Genomic DNA, 15,549 nt, shown 5'->3' on the forward strand with positions numbered 1-15,549 from the left:
TGCAACAACAGTCCATAGCAAGCTTGGTCCACAGTCCCAAATATTACAAAGTTCGAATGAAACTTGAACACACACAACAATTCATAGTCCCAAATACTACAGTCCACAGACCCAACTTTGGACACCAAAGTAGTATGCAGTCCAAAATATTACAAGCACAACATAGCCACATATGGCTCAAAATTCTGATCTCCATATCAGTTCATAGTCTGTGGCCCCTAGGATGCTCATATCACTGCAAAAATTGTATATATGCTCAAAATCTGGTCACTAAATTCCAATTCAATTAATTCATATGATGGCAAGAAATCCATCTAACCTTTGCACCTGGGTAGAAGCAAGAGACTTTCCTCAACCTTTTTGATCTTAGACGAACAGAGGCATCCTGTGTATTTTCAGCACCTATAAAGATGTACATAACATAAGCATCCTAGCTCAACTATCAACACAAGATTGGGCTGTCAAATATTATTCAGAAATACTACAACATTCAGATCAATATTATTCAAGATGAAATGCATATATATAATGTGTAGCTGAAAACATTATCCAAATGCATATATATATATAGTGTTGCTGAAAGTATATGCTGTGCAAGTAGAATAAAAAGTTAGTCAAAGCTCATTTGTACCACCACCATTATTTGGATCTCCAGCAGGTTCATCATCACCACAAGCCCGTCCAATGTCACCATCATCACCGTGACCTTCGACAAAAATAACATTTTGATCGAATATATGTGGCCTTGACAAACTTAATACAAAGAATGTGGAGAATACAATCAAAACTGAAAACTCACCATTATCACCTCCATCATCAGAGCTGCTGTCCCCTGACTCGACATACGTAGGGCTACCTTGCGCAGAATCTGATTCAACATCATCTGCAAAATCTTCTTCCTCTTCTTCCTCATATGCTAACCTTCTTTTCTTACCACGTTTTTTGGGAAAAGTAACATTCTTAAATGCAGCCACCTCTGCTTCGTCCATCCCCAACTCTTCTACAATAAATGCACTAGGATTGGGTGGTTCAAGGTCAAGATCACTATCAACATATTCATCAAGAGTCGGTACTGACTGACTCCTAGAGTTGCACAACCAATCCATGATCGGGTTGTCTTCATCATACATAGCACAATCCATCAAGATGCTACAAGGATCAGAATCTGATTCAAGATGGCATTGCATGTCCTGAAGGCTTTGCATTTCGTCTTGAAATAGTTGGATGCGCAACTTCAAATTATAGTGCACATAAACTAATTTATGGAGCTTGTCATAACTTAAACGATTTCTCAATTTGGTATGAACCAAGGCAAAGGTGCTCCAATTTCTTTCACAGCCGCTAGAAGACATACATTGTGAAACAATACGCTTTGCAAAGTATTGCAGGTCCGGGTAGTCCCCGCCATATTGATCCCACCAATCAGCTAGAAAAATGTAAAAAATATTGCTTAATAAAGGTACTAATAACATGGAAGGAAAGTATTGCTTAATAAAGGTTCAGATAAGAATAAACTACTAATATGCCTAAGCTGCAAACAAAAGAATGACATATAAACTGAGAATGTAATTGAGATCTAAGTCAATTCGGGAATGGCAGCAATCTGAAATCACCTGCACTCACACGGCCATTAAGGGCCGACCTTCGAGCCTCTTCTCCTCCAAATAACTTTCCTTGCTTTCTAAAGAGGATATATTGGTCAATTGCAGCGGAAGCCTTTGAAGATGAACGAGCAAGCTTCTTCAGAGCCAATGTTACAGCATGTTTGCATTTTGAACTTTTTGAAAGCTTGGTAGTATAAATTGTTTTTGGGTCTAGTGCAGCAGCTAGAAAAAGAACAGGTTCAACAAGATTAATAAATTGACAATGCATAAAAGAGGCACATGAATATAAGTTTTTATTTCTACCCTTACCTGCAACTATGAGAGTATCATTAAGAAGATAGTGAAGCCTTTTGTTGATTATTTGCTTCCAACTGTCAAGGAGATCTTTATGTCTTCGGTCACTTAAATTGGTACTTATGTCCTTTACAGCACGTGTCATTTTTTCAAGAAATCCAGATACAGTAGCATTTTTCTGCTGATCAGCAAACCGAAGGACAGTATATATTGGTGAGACAGCTTTTAACACCAACTCCATATCATTCCACCAATTCTTTTGGGACAAACAAGCCTCAGTGTATTCATGGTCCTCTTCACCAGCCCATGCACAATCCTCCCAGTCCTTAGATGCCATCCATAACTTAAATTGATCCTTCCTATCCCAAAAACTCTGAAGAAATAGGTAAACCGTGCCAAACCTAGTGGCGTTCCACCGAATCAGCTCTCCTCCTATCTTCTCTCTCATCATAGCATGCAGCCTGAACAGAAAGCAAGCATAAGAGTCATTACACAGCACATTTATATTCAGCATCTAAGTTTTGTCACATCATCAACCATCAATTCCTTAATAAAACGCGGCACCTTGGGACAGGAAACTACAGAACCAGAAATACCACCCAAATGCTGCCTGAATCGGGTTGCACCTCCACCAGCAATAGTTGTTCTACAATAAAAGCAGCTAAAGCCACTTTTATACTTCTCACCATGGCTCCATACATACTCAATGGACCCTTTTAATTTGACCCGCCTCCCTGCAATGAAAAGGAATTACAAAAGTATGTAGTTGGCATACAAAAATGTGGCTAGAATGAAACAATATAAATGATCTTTTTAATCTAATTGAAAGGGGCAAAATATAACAATTGCATAAATTGAATGAATAAAAAATAATTTCATAACAGGCCTACAATATTGGCCAGCTGTACTGATTAGAAATACAGAGAATTTTTAACCTGATTGATGATTTATTGCCCTCTAATTTCATTCCATTTATAGTGAGTCACATACACTCTAATAAGCAACTGAAATTAAACGAACAAAACAATGCTAGTGTTCTGTTGTGCCTCTTTACCATCTTCGTAGACCACCTCAATGCCGGTGTCCGCCGTCGTGCTCGTGCTCCTACCATCGGTCACAACACCAGTGGTTGATTCCCTGGCGATACCCTTGCCTTTGCCACCAGCAGCAGCAGTAGTTCCACTGCTCGACGCCCCAATAATGGCTACATCAGCATCATCTCCATCGCCTCCTGTCACCATCAGCACCCTGTTTTGCGCCATATGGCTTTGTGGAAATGACTTGGCAACACGTGTCACCCTAAGATGCAAAGAAATCGAGGAGAGATGATCAACGAGGTATTTGCAGAGGCAGCATTCCTATGTATAGTCAACTCTAGGAATAGCTAATGCGGGTAATTGAATCACTTCCCTAGGTACTAAAAAGCATTGTAAAACAACTAATGAATTCATACATACTGTTGTATTTTTCTTGAACATACAGGAAAGAATTCATACATACTGTTTCATTCATCCAATACGCTACGGATGTGGAAGAGCAGGGAGGGTTGACGGCACGAACCTGCGGACGTAGATCTGACGGCGGCGACGGTGACTGTGATCCCTTGACTAGAATAGAGGGGGTGTCATTCTGCTGCAGTGAATCAAGTGGACAGGAAGAGGATCGACAGAGAGGTGGGTTGCAGTGCAAGGCGGCCAGGAATGGCGTGTGGGTGCCCCGAGCGACGTCCCGGCGCGGCGAGGGTGGAGCGACGCAGCCAGGAGCCCAGGACTGGACGCACCGCCGACGAGCCACGCGCCGTCCAGGCGGTGGCTATACAGCCCAGGAGCAGGAGCCCGGCGCGGCACGGCCGGAGCGCGGTGGTCCGGCGCGGCGCGGCCGGAGAGCGGCGGCCTGGGGCGGCGACCGGAGCGCCCCAGCCTGGGGCGGCGCGGCCGGAGCGCTGCGGCCCGGGGCGGTGCCCTGAACGCGGTGGCCCCGCGCGGCGACCTGGTGCTGCGCCCGCTGCCCTGGCTGCTGGCCTCCTGGCCGCGCGGTGGGTGGCACGACCCCGGCTGCCCTGGCCCCTGGCGGCGGCCAAGCTTGGGTTGGCGGCGGCTCGGGAGGAAAACAGGGGGGGAGAGAGAAGCAGAGAGAGAGACGAGTGGTGGGGATTGGGGAATACCGTCCAGGCGGTGGCTATACAGCCCAGGAGCAGGAGCCCGGCGCGGCGCGGCCGGAGCTCGGTGGTCCGGCGCGGCGCGGCCGGAGAGCGGCGGCCCGGGGCGGAGCGGCCGGAGCGCTGCGGCCCGGGGCGGCGCCCTGAGCGCGGTGGCCCCGCGCGACGACATGGTGCTGCGCCCGCTGCCCTGGCTGCTGGCCTCCTGGCCGCGCGGTGGTTGCACGACCCCGGCTGCCCTGGCCCCTGGCGGCGGCCAAGCTTGGGTTGGCGGCGGCTCGGGAGGAAAACACGGGGGAGAGAGCAGCAGAGAGAGACGAGTGGTGGGGATTGGGGAATGAATCGATTTAGGGTTTGGGGAGGCCTGCGGGAGGACTTTGACCCGTTCTTGGGCTTTTGGCGGGCCACGAAATCGTGGATGGCGCGATGGATTTCAAAACGCCGAAATTTTTTAGCGGTAAACTGTATTTACCGGGGCCCACCGGTAATACTGATATATCGGAAATATCGTTTTTTTATCAGTGATAAGGAAAACCTTGGGCCCCACCATGGGTGTCGTCACCTCCCCCGAGTTCCGCTACCTCCGAACTCTCCTGCCATAGATCTTCTCCACGTGTCGCAGCGGCAGGATGAGCGCCAAACAGGCCACCACCACTAGACCGCGGTGGCGGTGATCTTACCGGCCGGGGAATGGAATGATTCCGTCCGAACCCCGTCCGATGAGGATCAATCGAACCGACACCCTCACGCAGGATTCCCGCATTCGACTCCCGTTTCGCCGCCGAGCGCCAGCAAAACTGGAGCGGTGCTTGCCGGAGTAGCACCGCATCCCTCTCGACATGAGCGAAAGGGAAAGATGGAGGGGAGCACGATCGCCGGAATGCCCTCATCGTCGTGTCGACGGGGAGGGTCACCGTGTCGCCCGAGACTCCTCTCATGCGGCTGCTCGCGCCACTGCACACATGCGCCCTAGAAGCGGCCACGCAACGCATGGCCGTCGCCCCGGCGCACGCGGGTGGCAGTCACAGTCACCACAGTCCACAGCACGCCCGCCCAGCTCCATGACCATGACCTGCAGTGGCGTGCAGGAGACGGCGGCGAACGTGTGTCGGAGGCGCGCCGCAGCTCCCGTGGGCAGGCGCGCCGCCGCCGCTCGTGAGCCACGGCTGGGCTTGGCAGATGTCGGAGGTGCAAGTGTCTGCCTCGCTGCGACACTTACGTGGAAGAACTGCAGCGCGTGCGCGTGTGCATGAAACGTTCCGGCCGGCGGACCTTTCGAGCTGCGTGGCTGGGCCGCCGTCCCGTCGGCCGGACGTCCGGAAAGAGGTAGATCGAGCATGACGCCGCATGGGCATGGCCATGGCCGCTCGCCGGAGAACGTGTCGTGTGTTTCAACACTCTCTGACCCTGGCCGACGAAAGCGAGAGGACCAGGACCACACCAACTTGCGGCCGCTTGCCCAGCGACGAGCCGACGACCTCCACCGGCGCGGCTCCACGCTTGCCGCCGGCTTCTCCGGCTGCCGCGCGCGTCACCTCTGCTGCCGCGCTCCACCAGGCCTACGGGCACTCCGCCATCCAACTTCCGCGCGCGCCGGAGGCCTGGCCAGGCGATGACGATGGCTCCCTTGTCCCGCAGACGATGATCTGGCCCGCACATCTCCCATCTGACGGACAGAGGGGGCCTAGGGGTGGACGGTATTTCAAATACCGTCCACCCGGTTGGCATTCCGGACACCGTCCACCCGGCCTGCCGCCTGGTCGATACCGGCGCGCCGCCTCCGTAGCTCCCCGAGTGGCTCGCCGGAGGGGCACTGCGCCGCGGAGGCTTCTCCCTCCCTCGTTCCACCCGCTGCTTGCAGCGGCCATCCCATGACCGGCGAGCTGAGCGCTCCTCGACCGGCTCCTGCCTGACCGCGTGCGCCGCGACACGCCCCTGCGCGCGGCCGGCCGGCGGCATGCTCTCGCGGTCTTGCTTGCCTCATCACCGCCTCGCGTCCACCGAGGCTACTACACCCGCAGCCCTAGGTGCCATCGAGTTCCTCTTCGTCCAGCCATGCATCCACCTCTGGCCGTCGCAAAGAACGCCGGTCTCCTGCTGCACGCGGTGACTCGCCGTAACGCGACTGCACGCCCGCGCCCTGGACGCGGCTACGCGATAATGCCCGTTGCCACGGCGCCGCGACCCTCAACCCTGCGAGAGAAAACCCCCTCGACGGGGTGGCGCTCCGGCGAGCCACGGAGAGACAGCGGAGGCGGCGCAGTCGCGGCGACCGGGGGGGGGGGGGGGGAGACGGTAGTTGGATTATCGACCGGGTGGACGGCATTTCAAGTACCGTCCACCCCTCGGCCCCTTTAGGCCGTTGGATCGGATATGTGCTGGCGATGATCCGCCGGAGATTGCCGCAGGGGAGCCGGTCGTCGTCGCCAGCCAGGCCGGCGCGGGGGCTGCAAGGTGCGCCATGGCGGAGTGGCCAGGGCGCGCGGAGCGGAGCGTGATGCGGCAGCGAACCCCACCGATCCAAGGATGGCGACGGCCTCTTGGCAACTTGCCGCCTCGCCGTTGCATTATTCGCCACGAACAACGGAGGAGTTTCAGATCGATCGCCGGCCAGCTTCGGAGTTGCACGGTCATCGAGCAGCTCCTCGTAGTAGCCGTCTCGGTTGCCACCATGGATTCAGATCCGATCGAAGCATCCCTTTGGTAAGCCAAACTGAAAGGCTCTGACTAGAAAGTTCTTTGGCCAAGTGATCCGATGTGGAAGGAAGCTTCAGACAAACAGCACTAGTGCACCAGGACGACGAACCGAGAATCTGCTGCCGAAACCGCGACAGTGTTTGAAGCAAAAACGAGATAGATGCCAACTGCTCGCTTATTACGTTCTGAAATTCAGTTCCCATGTCTGTTTCATTGTTCCGTTTCAACAAGCAAGCATGAACCTCATGCTTCCTGAAGAATCTTCGTCATTCAAGTCTCATCCGAGATCACGCGTGATCGATGCTTATAAATGCATACGGCTACTAGGGCGAACTAAACATGCACGTTGGATTTTGTAGCAGGTAATTAGAGAGTAGATAGCCAATTGATTACTGAAAGACGTTTTTTTAGAGATTAAGCTGTTTGCAATAGTTCAGTATAGAAACAACAGCAGCCACTATTATAACTCCTAATTAGTACAGTACAAAAGAACATACTTTCACATGCATTACAACAGTAGTGCAGCAGGAGGCGTTGTTGCAACGGACAGGGGTCGATGGCATTGCAGGAGACCACGATGGCACCTGCTGGGGGTGTAGCCCTCCGCCCTTGGTGGATGCGCGGCGGTCATGGAGGCGAGAGCATGGCGTAGGCCGGCACGGCGCACGCGGGCAGGGGCAGAGCTGAGAGTACCGCACGCCGGTCATGGTGCGGAGTCAAGAATGTAGGATTCTTCAGGAGGAAGCAGATGCGCAGGAGATAGAGGGAGGAACCTCCGCGAAGCGGCGGCGCTCCGGCGAGCCGCGGTGGCGGCGTGCCGGCAACGACAGAGGGTGGATGGTGTTTGAAATGCCAACCCGGTGGACGGTATTCGAAATACCGTCCACACCCTAGGTAAGTATGAGCCGTCGGATGGGAGATGTGCGGGCGAGATCGGCCTCGTATTTCAGTCCCAGAGCAATGGCATCCTCGTCAGCGCCATGGCGGAGGGCCCGGGCCGGGCCGCGGGGCGTGCCACGGCAGCCGGAGGATCCCGCCGGTGGAGGTCGCGGCCGGGGAAACGGCAGCCTCGCCGCCGCATTCATCAAGAACGGATCTTCGTCGTCAGACCACCGACCGACCTGCTTCAGAGTTGTATTGAACGGGGTCACCGGCGATCGCACAGCTCTTAGTCCTCATGCGTCATGATCTTGTTTCCTCCCGGCGGCGCGCGCGGGCAGGAGCACCGCCGCCGCTCGGGAGCGCCACGGCTGGGCTTGGCAGATCTCATGGACTCTGCCTCTTTGCGATGCAAGAACTGCAGCGCGTGCGTGTGCATGAGACATTCCGGCTGGGACCTTTCGAGCTGCATGGCTGCGCCGCCGTTCCGTCTGCCGGACGTCCGGAAAGATGTAGATCGAGCATGACGCCGCATGGGCATGGCCATGGCTGCTCGCCGGAGAAGTGTCGTGTGTTTCAACACTCTCTGACCCTGGCCGACGAAAGCGAGAGGACCAGGACCACACCAACTTGCCGCCGCTGGCCCAGCGACGAGCCGACGACCTCCACCCGCGGGGCTCCACGTTCTCCGCCGGCTTCTCCGGCTGCCGCGCGCGTCACCTCTGCTCCCGCGCTCCACCAGGCCTACGCGGCCACTCCGCCATCCAACTCCCGCGCCGGAGGCCGGCCGGGGCAGGCGAGGACGATGGCTCCCTTGTCCTGCAGACGATGATCTGGCCCGCACATCTCCCATCCGACGGACAGAAGGGGCCTAGAGGAGGACGGTATTTCAAATACCGTCCACCCGGTCGGCATTCCGGACACCGTCCACCTGACCTGCCGCCTGGTCGTCGCCGGCGCGCCGCCTCCGTCGCTCCCCGAGTGGCTCGCCGGAGGGGCACCGCGCCGCGGAGGCTTCTCCCTGTCATGCATGTTCCTCGTTCCACAGGCTTCTTGCGGCGTCCATGACCGGCGAGCTGAGCACTCCTCGACCGGCTCCTGCTAGCTGACCGCGTGCGCCGCGACACGCCCCTGCGGCCAGCCGGCGGCATGCTCTCGCGGTCTTGCTTGCCTCATCACCGCCTCGCGTCGCGTCCACCGAGGCTACTACACCCACAGCCCTAGGTGCCATCGCGTTCCTCCTGCCATGCATCCACCTCTTGCCGTCGCAAAGAACGCCCATCTCCTGCTGCACGCGGTGACTCGCCGGAACGCGACTGCACGCCCGCGCCCTGGAAGCGGCGACGCGATGATGCCCGTCGCCCCGGCGCCGCCCCCTCAACCCTGCGAGAGGAAACCCCCTCGACGGGGTGGCGCTCCGGCGAGCCACACGGAGAGCCAGCGGAGGCGGCGCATTCGCGGCGACCGGGGGGGGGGGGGGGGGGTGGGGAACGGTAGTTGAGCCCCACCGTTCCCAGGATGGCGACGGCCTCTTGGCAACTTGCCGGTGCGCCATGGCAGAGTGGCCAGGGCGCGGAGCGGAGCGTGATGCGGCAGCGAACCCCACCGATCCAAGGATGGCGATGGCCTCTTGGCAACTTGCCGGTGCGCCATGGCGGAGTGGCCAGGGCGCGGAGCGGAGCGTGATGCGGCAGCGAACCCCACCGATCCAAGGATGGCGACGTCCTCTTGGCAACTTGCCGCCTCGCCGTCGCATTATTCGCCACGAACAACGGAGGAGTTTCAGATCGATCGCCGGCCAGCTTCGGAGTTGCACGGTCATCGAGCAGCTCCTCGTAGTAGCCGTCTCGGTTGCCACCATGGATTCAGATCCGATCGAAGCATCCCTTTGGTAAGCCAAACTGAAAGGCTCTGACCAGAAAGTTCTTTGGCCAAGTGATCCGATGTGGAAGGAAGCTTCAGACAAACAGCACTAGTGCACCAGGACGACGAACCGAGAATCTGCTGCCGAAACCGCGACAGTGTTTGAAGCAAAAACGAGATAGATGCCAACTGCTCGCTTATTACGTTCTGAAATTCAGTTCCCATGTCTGTTTCATTGTTCCGTTTCAACAAGCAAGCATGAACCTCATGCTTCCTGAAGAATCTTCGTCATTCAAGTCTCATCCGAGATCACGCGTGATCGATGCTTATAAATGCATACGGCTACTAGGGCGAACTAAACATGCACGTTGGATTTTGTAGCAGGTAATTAGAGAGTAGATGGCCAATTGATCAGCTGTTATGAATGACTGACTACATCATGCACCTTGCGATGAGAGGGAAAAAAATTCCATCGTTCCCTGATGAGAGTGCTTAAATACCCTTGCACTTCTATGGAGAGTAACCGGGCATACGGGCATATAGTTTTATTGAAAGACCATCTCTGCTTTACCATTAATCTCATAGGATATTGGAGATATGCAAACTACCACGATGACTATCCCTTTCCTCGATGGAGTGTGTTGATGGAGACTGTTGGGGATTGGACCTTCGGGTCAAACCCTCACCCTCGGAAATGCTCCCTAACCTATTTTCAGGGCCACAACGAAATGGAGCCAAGCGTACCCGAAGGTATCGGATGAACACTAAGGAGCGCAAGCTCGAAGACCATGACCTTCGGGCCGAAGGATATCACATTCTGAAGGCCGAAGGTAACGGATGGCTGCCCTGAAGCGCAAGTGCAAACACCAAGGCCTTCGGCCCGAAGGATATCGCCTCCACTGCACCGAAGGTGATGAACGGCTACCCGGAAGTATAAACTCGAAATAAAGACCTTCGGGAAAAGAGCCCACGACCGGGAACGATGGCGGCTGGTCGATCGTTGATGGAACCTTCATGGCCCAACCCCCCGAGGTACCCGAAGGTTATTGTAACCTTCGTCGACTGAAGACATGTGAGTAAAATGTGAATATGTAAGAAGGTCGGAGTTGTACACCTTCCGAATACGTGAGAAGGTCGGATTTGTAAACCTCTCACATTGTAATTTTACCCCGGAACCGGCTAAGAGTGAGCTGTAAATGAGTTGGGAGGGGGCAATTTAGGAAAACCTGGCCGAGGGCTAGGGGTATAAATAGCCCCCTCTCTCCACAGTGTAAGGGGTTGAATTTTCTGATTATTATTGGAGAGTTCGACACTTACTTTAATTGCCACCTTTCCTACTGTTCATGCTCCCTGTCTGGGCTTCTATGAAGCAAAGATCCCAACAGCGGCGCCCACCGTTCCAGCACGTAAGATAACCCTCGATGGCCCCAGCGAAGAAGAAAGCCATCGCCGGCACCACAAGCACCTCCACCGAGCCTGGCCGCAACCTCGACGGCCCCCAACCGCAGCACGAAGGAGTCAACCCACAAATGGAAGACATCAACAACGAAACTGCCCCTCATGGAGACCAGTTTGATAACACTGAAAACTCCGAAGCTCATCAACTCACAGAAACTGCACTCAAGCTCAAAGCCCTCGAAATGAAGAAAAAGAACATCGAAGCCCAGCTTGCAACCAAAAAGAGGGCAATGGACCAAGCCAACAAGTTAGCCGAGGCCAGGCGCATGCTAGCAGAGATGGAGGCAGAAGTTGAGAGCTTACAGAGGGCATACCAAGAAATGCCCGAAGGTTCCTCCCAGCAAGAAAACCACGTCATCCTACAGACAGCCTTCGCTCATAATGAGAACCAAAGGCCACCGCCGGTCAACCTCCCATTTGACCCGACCTCGCCACTCTCAGTCGCTCTGCAGTGAACTTCATGGCCGCTCGGCTACAAGCCAACTCAACTCCCCAAGTACAACGCCACAACAGATCCAACTCAGTTCCTCATGGCCTACGAAGCAACCATCGCTTCGGCCGGAGGTGACGACTCCACCATGGCCAAGTCCTTCGTCATGGCTTGCGAAGGTTCTGTGGCTAACTGGTATTCGTACCTGCCTCCGCAATCAATCAACAACTGGTATCAGCTGAAAGGAAGGCTCCTCCAGGACTTCCAAGGCTTCAGAAGGCTGACTACCAACACTGTCAAAGATTTCAAGTGCCCCCAGCATGACCGCGAGCCTCTCTATGACTACTCCCTTAGGTTCGTCCAAAAGAAGGCTCAAATTCCAAACTTCCCAGAGAAAGATGCGATAGAAAAATGCATCGAGGGACTCCTACCTGGTCAGCTTGCCTCCCACCTCATAAGAGAGCCTCCGAGGACTCTAGAGGAGCTTTATTCAGAAGCAGAAAAGTACGCGAAGTCAGACGCCGACCACCGCAGAAGGGTCGAGCAAAGAAGAATCATGCGTCAGGCTGAAAAGTACAACCAGCAAACATGACAGCAAGAGAAGCAGCGAGCTCACCAGCTCATCTTACCTCTGGAAACTTCGCACAAAGATGAGGATCAGATAACCTTCGATCCCTTCATGACACCACCAGAGCCAGAGCCCCAACGCTCAAACGACAAGCAGCCTTCGTCCGGGGCACGAGGCAGAGGTCGCGGCAGAGGAAGGGGCCGAGGTCGTGGACCTTCGCGTGACCCCAAAAAATTCTTCTGTCACTTCCATGGATCTGACTCCGACCACAGAACAAACCGGTGCCCGGAGAAGAAGAAAACCCTTGACAGAATGGAGGCCGAGAAAAAGGCCAAGCTAGTTGGGCACACTACATGGCCACAGACCCAACAACCTCAACAAATACAGTACACACAGCCTTCGTTCGTTCCACCTCAACCATTTACACAAGCATACCGCCCACCCATGTTTAACTACAACTACAATCAAAGCTGGCAGCCGCAGCCAAACCCTACAATGCAAAACATCGAACCCACAGCCCAAGCTCAACCCACTCAGGAGCAGCTACCGCCACCCCCAGCTCTGCCACCAAAACAAGAAAGCCAAACCACAAATAGCCAACCCACGGCACTACCATCCTTCGGCATGATCATGCCAATCTCCGGAGGTTCTACCCTGGACTTCGAAAACAAAAGGCAACGCAGGGACTACTTCAGGCAAGTCCATTGCATCGTCTCTGAAGGTCCAACCAAGAGAACCCAGTGGTCACACTCTCCGATCACATTCTCTGAAGAAGATGTCAACCTCATCAGCTACCCACACACAGACGCTCTTGTCATCGAGGCAAACATTCAGGGTTGGAGGATTGGCAAGATACAAGTTGACACCGGCAGTTCTGCAGACATCATCTTCTCCGATACCTTCGATAAGATGGGGATCGACCGAAGCCTGCTTCAACCTTCGGAAATCCCTTTAATGGGATTCGGAGGAAAGAGAGTGAATGCAATCGGCAAATTGTCACTCCCCGTGTCCTTCGGAGATACAGCCAACGCAAAAACAGAGCACATCACCTTCGATGTGGTAGAAATGTCGTACCCATACCGCGCAATCTTAGGAAGAGGAACAATTAACAAGTTCGAAGCTATCGTCCATCAACTATACTTGTGCATGAAAATGCCAGCTCCCGCAGGGGTCATCACTGTTCGCGGGGACCAGCAACTTGCGCGAGACATTGAACGGGGATACACCCCAGGACAGAAAAACGTGCACAATCTTCGGACTGAATCCAAGCCAGTTACAGTCGAAAAGCACAAAGGGGACAACGAGAAAGCAACCTTCGAAGAAGACTGTGAAATCAAGAAGGTCCCCCTCGATGAACACCTCCCAGACAAAATGGTGACTATCAATGCAACCCTAGAGCCTGAAGAGGAGAAAGAACTTCTCGAGTTTCTCCGCAAAAAACCAAGATATTTTTGCATGGTCCGCCAATGACCTTCGGGGAGTTAGCAGAGACATCATCGAGCATCGCCTGGACACCAACCCAAACATCAAGCCGAAGAAGCAGAAGCTTCGCAAAATGGCAGATGAAAAAGTCGCAGCAGTAAAGGCCGAAGTCCAGAGACTGCTAGATGCAAATGTCATTAGAGAAGTCAAGTACCCAACATGGCTGGCAAATATTGTGCAGGTAAAAAGAAGAATGGCAAATGGCGCATGTGCATTGACTTCACTGACCTCAATAAAGCCTGTCCAAAGGATGATTTCCCATTGCCAAGAATCGACAGAGTCGTCGATGATGTGGCAAACAGTCAACTGATGTCTCTATTGGACTATTTCTCCGGATACCATCAGATATGGATGAGGAAAGAGGACGAAGAAAAAACAAGTTTCATAACCCCCTTCGGCACTTACTGCTTTGTGAGGATGCCCGAAGGACTAACGAATGCAGGACAGTCTTTTTCAAGAATGTCTAATGTAGTCTTAGAGCATCAACTTAGAAGGAATGTCCTGGCTTACGTTGATGACATTGTTGTAACCAGTTCAATAAGAAGCAACCACGTGGCAGACCTGGCCGAAACCTTCGCAAGCTTAAGAAAAGCAGGACTGTCCTTGAATCCCAACAAGTGCATTTTTGGAGTTCACAAAGGAAAGGTGCTAGGATGCCTTGTGTCCACCAAAGGCATCGAAGCAAACCCTGACAAAGTAAAAGCTCTTTGGAACATGGAGGAGCCAAAGTCCATCAGGGACGTACAAAAACTTATAGGGCGGATTGCAGCCCTAAACAGATTCATCCCACACTCTGCAGACCGAAGCCTACCATTCTTCAAGGTCCTTCGCAATGCAAACAAATTTGAGTGGGGCCCTGAGCAAAGCGAAGCCCTCAAGGCGCTCAAAAATCACCTACAGAACATGGTCAAAATGACATCACCTGACCCGAAGGATGTGTTGCTCCTATACATCGCAGCATCCTACTCTGCCGTCAGCGCAGCGCTCGTGCTCAAGAGAGAGAGAGAGCGAAGGAAAAAAAGAAACAACTACCTGTTTATTTCGTATCTGAAGCTCTCGCAGGATCGAAGCTCCTGTACTCAGAGCTAGAAAAAATCGCATATGCAGTAGTCATGTCTGCCAAGAAGCTTCGGCACTATTTCGAAGCTCACAAGATAATCGTGGTAACAGATCAACCCTTGCGTGACTTGTTCAGCAACAGAGAGGCCTCAGTCAGAATCGCAAAATGGGCTTCGGAGCTATCGAAGTTCTATATAGATTTCGAAAGAAGAACAGCCATTAAATCACAAGTATTAGCAGATTTCATTGCCGATTGGACATCCCCAACATTCAAGGAGGAACCATCGAATGAAACTTGGATCGTGCACTACGATGGGGCCTGGTGTAACGACGGAGCGGGCATTGCTGCAATCATAGAGTCTCCTTCGGGAGCAAAAACAAGATATGCAGCACGACTTAACTTCGGCAAACTAGAATCATCAACAAACAACACAACCGAATACGAAGCCTTGCTCCTGGGACTTCGCAAAATGAAAGCCCTTGGCAACCAAAACTTTATAGTCAAAACAGACTCGAAGGTTGTCAGAGATCACATCGAAAAGGACTCAGAGGCAAGAAAACCCGAGCTTATCCAGTACCTTGATGAAGTTAGATCCATGGAGAAATATTTCAAAGGCTTCGACATCGTTCATATCCCGAGGCACATGAACGATGAAGCAGACAAACTGGCAAAGGCAGCATCAAGAAAAGAGCAATTACCACCAGATGTATTTTTCGAAGAAATCACAGAACCTTCGGTCAAGCCGAAGAAAGAAAAACAAATCTCAGTCATCTCAGCCGAAGATTGGAGAAAGCCTATAATGGAGTACCTTCGGGGAAACATTGAACTGCCAAATGAAAAAGAGGAAAAGAAAATGTTCCAAAGAGCGAGGGGCTACGTTATCTCCGAAAGGGAATTATTCAAGTCAGGTGTAACCAGCCCGTGGTTAAAGTGCATCTCAACGACCGAAGGAATCGAACTCCTTAAGGAAATACACTCCGGGACTTGCGGATTTCACATTGGCTTCAGACAACTTGTATCCAAAGCCTTCAGGCAAGGATTCTTTTGGCCAACAGC

General features: G+C 53.2%; 1 protein-coding gene across 1 annotated transcript; it reads right to left on the bottom strand.

The window, feature by feature from the left end:
• Nucleotides 1–614: 614 nt before the first annotated feature.
• LOC120685169 lies at nt 615–6,015 on the bottom strand. Its single transcript, XM_039966993.1, has 6 exons — nt 5,592–6,015; nt 2,953–3,129; nt 2,578–2,632; nt 1,914–2,359; nt 1,614–1,826; nt 615–1,426 (listed from the first exon to the last, which is right to left on the bottom strand). Exons 1-6 carry the CDS (start codon nt 6,013–6,015, stop codon nt 615–617), a joined length of 2,127 nt encoding a protein of 708 aa, XP_039822927.1.
• Between the last annotated feature and the right edge of the window lie 9,534 nt (nt 6,016–15,549).

Source organism: Panicum virgatum, chromosome 8N, assembly GCF_016808335.1.
Source record: "Panicum virgatum strain AP13 chromosome 8N, P.virgatum_v5, whole genome shotgun sequence".
Classification (NCBI taxonomy): Eukaryota; Viridiplantae; Streptophyta; class Magnoliopsida; order Poales; family Poaceae; genus Panicum; species Panicum virgatum.